Source organism: Mixophyes fleayi, chromosome 2 (genome assembly GCF_038048845.1).
Source record: "Mixophyes fleayi isolate aMixFle1 chromosome 2, aMixFle1.hap1, whole genome shotgun sequence".
NCBI lineage: Eukaryota > Metazoa > Chordata > Amphibia > Anura > Limnodynastidae > Mixophyes > Mixophyes fleayi.
The window spans coordinates 265,973,865-265,983,330 of NC_134403.1; the positions used below are offsets into that span (position 1 = coordinate 265,973,865).

At 37.4% G+C, this 9,466-nt stretch overlaps 1 protein-coding gene across 1 annotated transcript; it reads right to left on the reverse strand.

Moving 5' to 3' along the window:
* Positions 1-725: 725 nt before the first annotated feature.
* Positions 726-8,669, reverse strand: LOC142139925 (speedy protein 1-A-like). Its single transcript, XM_075197788.1, has 6 exons — positions 7,544-8,669; positions 6,504-6,631; positions 5,055-5,113; positions 4,094-4,179; positions 2,526-2,685; positions 726-917 (listed from the first exon to the last, which is right to left on the reverse strand). Exons 1-6 carry the CDS (start codon positions 7,552-7,554, stop codon positions 726-728), a joined length of 636 nt encoding a protein of 211 aa, XP_075053889.1. The 5' UTR covers positions 7,555-8,669.
* Between the last annotated feature and the right edge of the window lie 797 nt (positions 8,670-9,466).

The following is a 9,466-nucleotide window of genomic DNA, read 5'->3' on the forward strand; positions in this document are numbered from 1 at the left end:
ATCTTCTAATAATTTATTTCTTTTTTATTTAATATTTACTAAATTTTATCACAGTGCTTACAAAGATGTTATTATATCTTACTTTATTTTAATCTATTCACTATTCTTACATCTTCCTAATCAGACCACTTATTCTCATACTGTCCTATACAATACAATATTTTACCTTCAAGTAGCCTGATTGACTGTTTTAATAATCTTTTTTATTCTGTTTAGTTCAATCTATTTAAATTTGTCTTTTTCTGATGTATCCTAGCATATGTTATCATTATATCTACGTATAAGTGTGTTTCTATCAGTTCATTAAAGATACCTCACTTGCTACTTGCTGTTTATGTCATCTTTTATCTAAATTATTGCATGTCATATTTTACTATAATATATTATCTACCATATATAATGGTTTTACATTGTGTCTAATATATATGATCTTATTATATCTGGTTTTACATTGTGCCTATCATAGATGATCTTATTATATCTGAGTATTTGTGAAATAAGAGTCATTTAGTTTAATCGTTTGGCCAAAAATACACCTGAAAAAAAATCTATAAAAAGTCCCTGCAATCACCGCTGGGCATTGTGTACAACTATTTACTTTTATCACAGTTCTCTCAGTATCTCTAGGATGTATTTACCCTTATAATGTTGTGTCTGTGTCTACATGTTTAGCTTTATACTCTATTTCTAAGAATTATTTTCTGATGAATTAATTTGAGTTATGTTTAGTTGGGATTCCAGAAAAATGTTGGTATGTTAATGTAATAAAGTGTTACTCTAGAGTAGGCAAAAGGGAAATAGAAGGGCTGAGGCGGGTTACAGAGGTGACAAGGTTTTCTGGCATATTTCCTTATGGCTCCGCCATGATGGTCTTTACGTTTCCTTTGCCAAGCCCAGTGGTGTTCAGCTCTCATCACCTAATAATAAACAATACAAAAAAAACTGTGAGTCAACGTATGGAGCCTGAGGGCCACACAGATGATTTTGAGGGTCACATTTGGCTCACAGTCTGCTGATTGGACATCCATACTCTAGAATAGAGATGCACATCTTGTGGGCTTCAAAATCTGTTTTCAGGGACTGTTAAATATGCAAAACATGCTATTGGAATCACATTTTTGTTGATCTCCATTGTTCGGGAATACAGTGCTTTTAATTTATATATAGTTGACAATAGGAAAATGTTGAAAAAGCTTTTCATTCACAGTGAGAAAAGCGTTATTTTTTTAATTTTACTTGACTAAAAATTTTTGGACAGTTTTCCAAGTGACAATATGACAATAGCCCATTGAGCCAATGCTTTACCCTTTAGTTATTCAGAGCATAATACTAGGAAATACTAAGAGACACCCCATCTACAGAGGGACAATTTCATTTTGTTTAACGTTCCTTAATGTTGGGTAGTTTACTGTTTTCAATTGCAGAAAATCCCCTAGAAAGACCAGTCTCCCACTTGACTTTATGCTCATATATAGTCTTTTTTACCTCAATAATTTATTATTTACAGCTGAAATGCTCATCGGTAGTTATTTACCTGTCAAATGTTCATCTTTAATTATATGTAACAGTACAGTATAGTCACATTACTGCTACCTTCTGGTTCTCTACAACAGTCTCTGCTGTGTCCCAGTCTTTTCTTAGAAACACTTCCTGCACAGCTTTCTGTGTCACAAAATGTGTGCTCGTTATGGCATTCTAATTGAGCAAGGTGAATAACAATTTATAAAGTGAGAGAACTCACTTTTATGTCAGCTTGACAGTAAGCACTACCAGGTAGGTATTACAATTAATCCATCACTGAGCCAGAGTTTCCCATATGCCATAACTGTGTCAATAGAACCCAATGTGAAAATTATGTGCACCGATCCCCACCCACATTACATCAGTCTATAAGGAAACCCATCAAGTGACATCACTGAGCCAATTTTCCCCCAGGAGTCTCACTAATTCTGGCTGTGTGTATAGAGAAGGTGGTAGGTAATGGAGGCTGTGGGTGGACAATATACTACTCTCAGCTTCAGTCCTTACTTGTCTGCATGTGGTGCTACATTCTTCTCCCATGCTGTATGACAACGCCATTGACATGGGATGTGAGGTTGGCTTGAAGAATGTCACATGGAGTCATTAGGAAGCACGTCCCTCATCCTTGCTCCTATCTTGGAGTCAATTACATGTATTCTGCTGTACCCAGTCATTGGCGGTACAGTGCTGACAGCTGTGCGCTCATTGAGCAGTAATAGGAAAATTAAAAATGGGCAGAAAGTAGACCCAGGACAATGAGCCTACAACCCTGGGCACAGTCTAGTAATGTCACTGTGTGAATATACTTAAACAATATCCCTCTGTAAAGCATAATACTTATTACTATTCCAAATTGCTTTGTAAGTTAATTTCGTTAAATTGGAGCAACATGTTGTTTTCAGATACATTATATTGTTCAATGCATATAAGAGATGCTTTTCTGCTGAACCCCATAGTGGTCCATGAATTTCTTCTACTTCTACTTATCCTACTATTTTACACACCTCTTCACATTGCTCCAGAGTCACAAGTGTTTGGAGCTGCATTCTGACCCACATGGCTTCGGTATTCTTCAGGAACATCTGGAATGGTATAAGTTGTGCAGCATAGGAATAGATTGTGCGGTACCATGGTTCTTCTTCTTCCATTTTATTTGCAAGCACCCTACAGAAACAGAAGACTATAAGGAGTAGATACATTTCTGTCATACAGTCACCAGGTGTATAAAACATGTGCAGGCTATAATAACACTGTGGTGTAGAACAGACAGAGGTGTATTTATCATATACATAGAGTCCTCTTCTGGAGAAAATGCTCTAAAGAAATCTTGTTACTCTGATTAATGTGTTAATGAGATTTCCACCAACAATAACCACTCCAGTATAATTTATCATGTATCCAAGTTACCAACACGATCTCTGTTCTGTTAGTGACATCTCAGGATGACATTAATAGAAGGAATGCATTGAAAAATATCATTAGTAAATAGATTTTAGAAATAGATGGTGCTGTTCTTCTGCCAACACAAATAAACAGTACTTTATGGGGGCAGGGCAGACATACTATAACATATTTCATATCTACAGGGCATATTTTTCATATCTTTATTTTCATTTTTATTATTATTCTAATAACATTGAGTACAAGGGGAACAGACAGAAATATAACAATAAACCAACAATTGAACATATATAGAAGTTCAGAACCAAACACTAGATATATCGAAAGCCTAGTGAAATATTCTTACTAAATAGCTCACTAGTGGCTATTAACAAAATATGGATCAAAGTCAAAATACATTAAGTTAGGAATACAATGGTTTGTGTGATTATTAAACTGTATGATTGCATTAGTGGAGTAGGAAATGGTAGAGAGTATACATAGAAGATGAGCAGGGGGTTGTTATACAAGGGGGGATTGGGAAGGACAGAGGAAGGAGCTGAAGCCGGGGGTTTAATTTATTGGCAATAGATGTCATTTATTGCATGAATGGAAGGTATGTGGTAAAATCAGGGTTCCTAGTAACACGCATGTGCTGGGCCCCCCACACATGCTCAGAGGAGAACAGGGGTATCTAGAGTGATAAGTAACTTTTACCACTCTGTATATTTTTCTCTATCACAGCTGAGTATCTCTCAACTGATAAATTAATGTTGAAGCCCTGAGATAAGTATATGTATATTACCACTATAAACTGAGATAAAAGATTAGACTTATGGCCATGATAAGTCTTTCAATATTAAATATACCCCAGAGAGCTGCCCCGTAGTGCTGAAAGCTGCCTACATTTCTACTTTTCTTTTATAGCAAATTAGGTAGAGTGAGGGGGATCTTTCTCATTATGTATTACATATCCTGTACATTGCTGTGAACTGATATCATACTCATAGTTCCTGTGTCATTTGGGCGCTTTAATTTAGTTTAAACACAATATACTTTATTGTCTGGACATGTAGTAAATGATTTACTTGGTGTCTATATAAACCATGACCCTGGATAAAATGTTCTTCTGGGACATATTTCATGTTGTATTCCAGTTGTATATGACTAGACAACGAGGGTTAATACTTACAGTGCGGAGTAAAAATTGACACAGGTGTATTCCCTCACAGATAGGCCGGCTCTCCGGAAGTACACCAACACCATTGCCAGTAAGTACTAGAATACAAATACCAGTTACATAGTCAGAATGGAGAAATGCATATGTATATCCTCCAACAGTCCTATTGTCCATTAACTCTGCTCCATTTTCTTTGGTAAAAAGGCTGAGTTCCCAAAAATTGGCAGCATGACTATAGGAATTGGGGGAATAGTTTTGGTGGATCTATATGTGGGCTGAGCAGATCAGGGACATGAATTAAAATGTCCTGATTTTCAAATCAGGAATGTAGGTGAGTGCAGGGCTGGTGCTAGGGTTCTTGGCGCCCTAGGCAAAATTTTGCCGCCCCCCGAACACACTAAATAAAAAATTATTAGATTTAACTTACCTTTTCTTCCTCTAGCTGCTCCTCGCGATGCATGCTGGGAGGGGAGGGGGGCATCAGGAAGAACTTTATTCACACTGTCTGTCAGTGACAGACAGTGTGATACCTCAGAGGCGCCGCCGGACAGACTATCACATGATCACTGACGTCAGTCAGTGATCATGTGTGAGATGCGCCGCGGACATTGAAGCACCCCGCCCCCGCTGCACTTCTCTCCCAAGCCGCTGAACCGCTGACTAGATTAGAAAATCTAGTCAGCGGCGCCCTGCAGGTCCCGGCGCCCTAGGCAACTGCCTAAGGTTGCCTAATGGGAGCGCCGGGCATGGGTGAGTGTATAAACACATTACAGATAACCTTAGACACAACACAACCTCTTGCTGGAAGAGACAGTGTTTGGTAACCAAATCCAAACAATTAGACATTAACTTTCACTATGTCAGTTTGCACTACCCTGTTGAAAGGTAATACCAGACTGATCACTATATATTACACACTATTGAGTGCAAATATAAGAAAATAGTAATGCTTAAGTAACATTGAAATAAATACCTTGTCTGACATCCTCAGGCACGAATCCATTGTCAGAAAGCTGTAGATGGTAGGGTGCTCTGCAATGATAAGCAAGAAATGTTCAAGTGTTATATGATATTTATAGTAACTTTTCTGCAAGTAACTGTGAAGAAGAGTTGGTGTTGCCCATAGCTGCCATTCAGACATTTCCTTTTTTATGTATAAACTACTAGAACATGACAGCATGTCATTGGTTGTTATGGACACCTGCTTTTCTACACAGTTACCTCTAAAATAGTATTCAATATGTTATATGTGTAGTAATGTAACATATTACACAGAACCTTCCAAAGGAATTTTGTGATACTAAAGTTGAAATCACATCGTGATGTGATGGGTTTACTCTGCCACCTTGGTTTATAGGGTTTTGCTGGTTGTCAGAAGCTAGTTATCACTCACTACTCTGACTGGCACGAATTGGCCAAAACAGCAACTCACCAACTTTGAGTGCTAACTAGATACCAACGTGATATCCCCAGTTGTAGGAGGTTATACTGGCACCACCAGGCTGCTTTACAGGCACCTTGAGCCTCTCATGCTTCTTGTGATTGTGTAGCTGCTGCCGCACCTCTTAACTGGTTGTGCTGACTGAATCCTTTCTGACCGCCCACTGTGGATCAAGACTGCAGTGTATTAGGAGAATGCTGACTCAGGACTCTGGGCTCCATGCAGGATAGCCCAGGAGGGATTAAAATGGGCTCTTTCATCTGTTATCCCAGAACACAGTAGGGACAGGTGCCTCAAAGAAACTAGCAGCCTCTTACTTTTAAGGGTATTTGTTTACTCAAATAGCTCCTTTAAGTGCATACATACACCATAAGAAAGTAGTGATGTTTGCCCCCTTTCTGCACTGCAACTTTTAGTCTGGTCCCGGAAATACAAACACTAGGTACCTCACCTAAAGATTGTCCTTAAAGTCTAAGACCCCAGATCTCGACCAAATTTGGCTTTAGGACGTTTGGATCTTGAAGTAGATAATTGTATTTATTTTTACTTACAAGTACTTAGTATAAAGTTAAATTGTTTCCCTCATTATATGTGGGGAGCGGGGCTGACCCAACAAATGATTTCTTCTGGTATTTGTCTTTGGAGAGGGTGATATTATTTGAAGATATAGCTGTTATTTTTATATTTTATCATTATGTTGACATTGCTACTATTTTGTTTTCTTGTTTCCCTCTACATGTACTGTGGCCCTTTGTATCCTTTCTCCGTGTTCACCATTATACCAAAATATAAAAAAATAAACAAGAAACTTCGTGGACTCCAATGTCTTGAATTTGATTTCCAATCAAAATAATTCATTCTGAAACATATAATGCGATTTGGAAGCTAAACTCTCTATTGTTTACCAATTGTCTATTGTGGTCCTAATAAATGTTCGTGTCCTTAAAAAATATTAATACATGTTAAGACAATAAGTCATACCCAGCAATTTGTAAAAAGCCACTTTCTCCACTTGTCCCAGTCTAGGAAAATGCTCAGCAGTGCGAGGTTGACTCTGGTGTCCATATAGTTTCCTTCTCTTTGCAGGGTTCAGGTTGTCTTCTGGTGTCCTGTTATGATAAATTCTTCTAATGAATGAAAACTTATTTTCAAATTAAACATAAGTGATTTAGCATCCATAAATGCACCCTGTAGTTCAATGTTTTTATGTAGGATTGCACCTATCTCTTCACCTAGCACATGAGGGCCACATGCTGCTTTTGGGAACTGCAGATGTAAAATGGACATGCAGCTACTTTGCAGGATTGTACCATGGAAATGCACATGGTGAAAAGAATAAAAATGTCACTTTAAAATTCTGCTACTAAACTGTTACTTCTTTAACTGTAAAATTTTCCTAGTACTACTTCTACCAGCCTCATTTATGTTGTAAATGAATAATGAGAGTGAGAGGGCACCAGACTGTCAGTATTTCATGAGTTCTGTTTGTGTGTTGATATTTATATCACATGGATATTGGGACATATAATGCACATACCAACATATAATGTACCTGGATGGTTATAAAGTCGTCCCAGTGAATGTATAGCAGCAACTCCCGATTACTGGCACCTCCTGAGCACCCATAAATATTGAATAGTTTTACAGGTACTAGTCAGGTAATTCCCCCATAAATGTGAAAGCTTCTTCCTTTCACTCTTCTATAAATATTTTATCCCACAATATGAAAGCTAGTTTTTCCATATGGACACATTTTGAGGGTCATATCGGCACACTGAGTGCATGGATGAATGCTATATTTTTGCTTATATTTTAATGGAGCATATTTGAACTATAACTGTCTATACCAAACGATGTTACACATCTATACACTCAGTTAGTGATATTGTGTATCTGCATAATATTTGACCCAACTGTACCCCCAGCTAACATCACAATGTGTTTAGCCTCTTACCAGCGTGACCCCTTCTACTACTCCTCCCATAACCTACTATTTGTAGTGACTGACTTATTGCACTTACCTCCTGTCCATTCTCAGCAACTCCGTCACACCCGGCAAACAACGTCAAAGAAGTTAAAAAAGAAGGTGGGGGTTAAAATGGGCAATAAATATAGAAATATAGGGAAAATCAGCAAGATACACTATATTATACAAGATTAATGACTAAACAACTAAACTAAAACCACAATAAATGTTATAAATAAATGTTATATTACAGATAACTTAACAGATCTAATTATAAATATACTATGTAATAAAATATAGATATATATAAATGTATGTATAAAATCAGTAATATAGTATAAAATGCGCAGATAGTAAATCTCTCAGTATAGCAATGAATCCAAGGTTCGCCAGTCACAGTGATGTGTGAGTTGTCTGCCACCAGAGCTCACGGCCAGTTTGAATATATACAACTGACGTCACCTTGACCACCTGCACCGATGATGACTTTGTTCTAATGCTGTTGCCATGGCGTCAACTAGACTTAAAGGGCCACAAGAGCTAAATTGCTGCATTATATAAAGGAACTAATAGTAACATTTACACATACATATCAAGCTAATCTATCAACTCTATTTAGGAACCTATTTGACATGAGGCAGTGATTATGGTTGAAGACTTTGTTATATGCACTCCAGTCTTTCTGTTTTTAGAACTATTGATAGTCACTGCATCTACAGTTATCTATGCAACTTTCATTAACAATTCATCTATTTTAGGTCCCTGACCATTTTCGCATCAATTCATAAATGGTATCAGCAGTGGTGTAACTAATGCCACTGCAGAGGGTATGGCTGCTATGGGCAGGGCCAGTTTAAGGGTCACATGGGCCTAGTTAGCGCCTCCCTCCAACCACCTACATCTCCCTCCCATCTTCCCTAACATGAAGCGCACAGTACTAACTGGTTCACTCAGCATTTAAGGAAAATGAGGAGTGGGAAACACGTCACAACTGCCCCTCATGTGGGCACAATACATTATTTACAGAAAAAATAGTAAAACAAGAAAAATATAATATGGGGGACACTTTTCACCTTAACAGTTTGTGCAAATCCTGCCAAACTTACAGTAATACTCTTATGAAACTAGTGTTACCAGATACCATTCAAACTTTCACAGGAAAACATTTTTGAGTCAAACTATTTTATAAAATTAAGTACAGACAAGGTATTTCCAATATCATAAATGAAAAAGTATGGGATCTCCTACTTGTATATCCAGAAAATGTTGAAAACAAAAAATGACACCATATATAATAGTAGCTGTTCAATTTCATGAAGAAGGGAAGACAATGGGTATTTTTCAAAATGTAGGTAACAGGCTTGGTGCTCCAAATTATAAGAATATCTCTTATGCATAAAAGTCTAAGTCCCGATCATTCACAGTGATAGATTCTCTTCCTGTACATATTAATGTACAAACTCCTCCGTTAGCTCAACCTTTTCCTCTACTAGATCCCATCATCGCTGCAACAGCTGGTTCTGTGTCCTTCTTGTGATGGGTAAACTCTCAAAACAGTCAAAAGCTCTATTATTAAAAATTGCAACATTTAGTAGCTTCCCATATTTTTTTCCACACTATATATTGCAACGTTATGTAAATGCCACTGTTTTGTATCATTAGACTGGCACTTGAATGATTAATCATGTATTAGGAATAGAGATGTTCACTGACCCCCATGTTTTGGTTTTGGATCCGTATTTTTTTTTAAATACAACAAAAAGCTAAAATCACATAATTTGGCTCCTTTTTTGTTCTTACATTATTATTAGCTTCAATAACATTAATTTCCAGTCATTTCCAGTCAATTTTTGTCAAGTGACAAGAACACTGCTTCCCGTTTCTGTATGAGCAATGTGGCTGGATCTCCTGGGGAGGGAAGTACTTATGGAATCCAAAACCTGCGAAAGTCGACAACGCAATGATGATGTTTTGCCTC

Bases quoted from the DNA above. Each gene is read 5' to 3' on its own strand.
- LOC142139925 (XM_075197788.1), bottom strand. The intron at 5,114-6,503 runs GTATGACTTATT...TTATCATTGCAG, and splicing joins GGCTTTTTACAAATTGCTGG to AGCACCCTACCATCTACAGC. The intron at 2,686-4,093 runs GTAAGTATTAAC...CTGTTTCTGTAG, and splicing joins GTCAATTTTTACTCCGCACT to GGTGCTTGCAAATAAAATGG.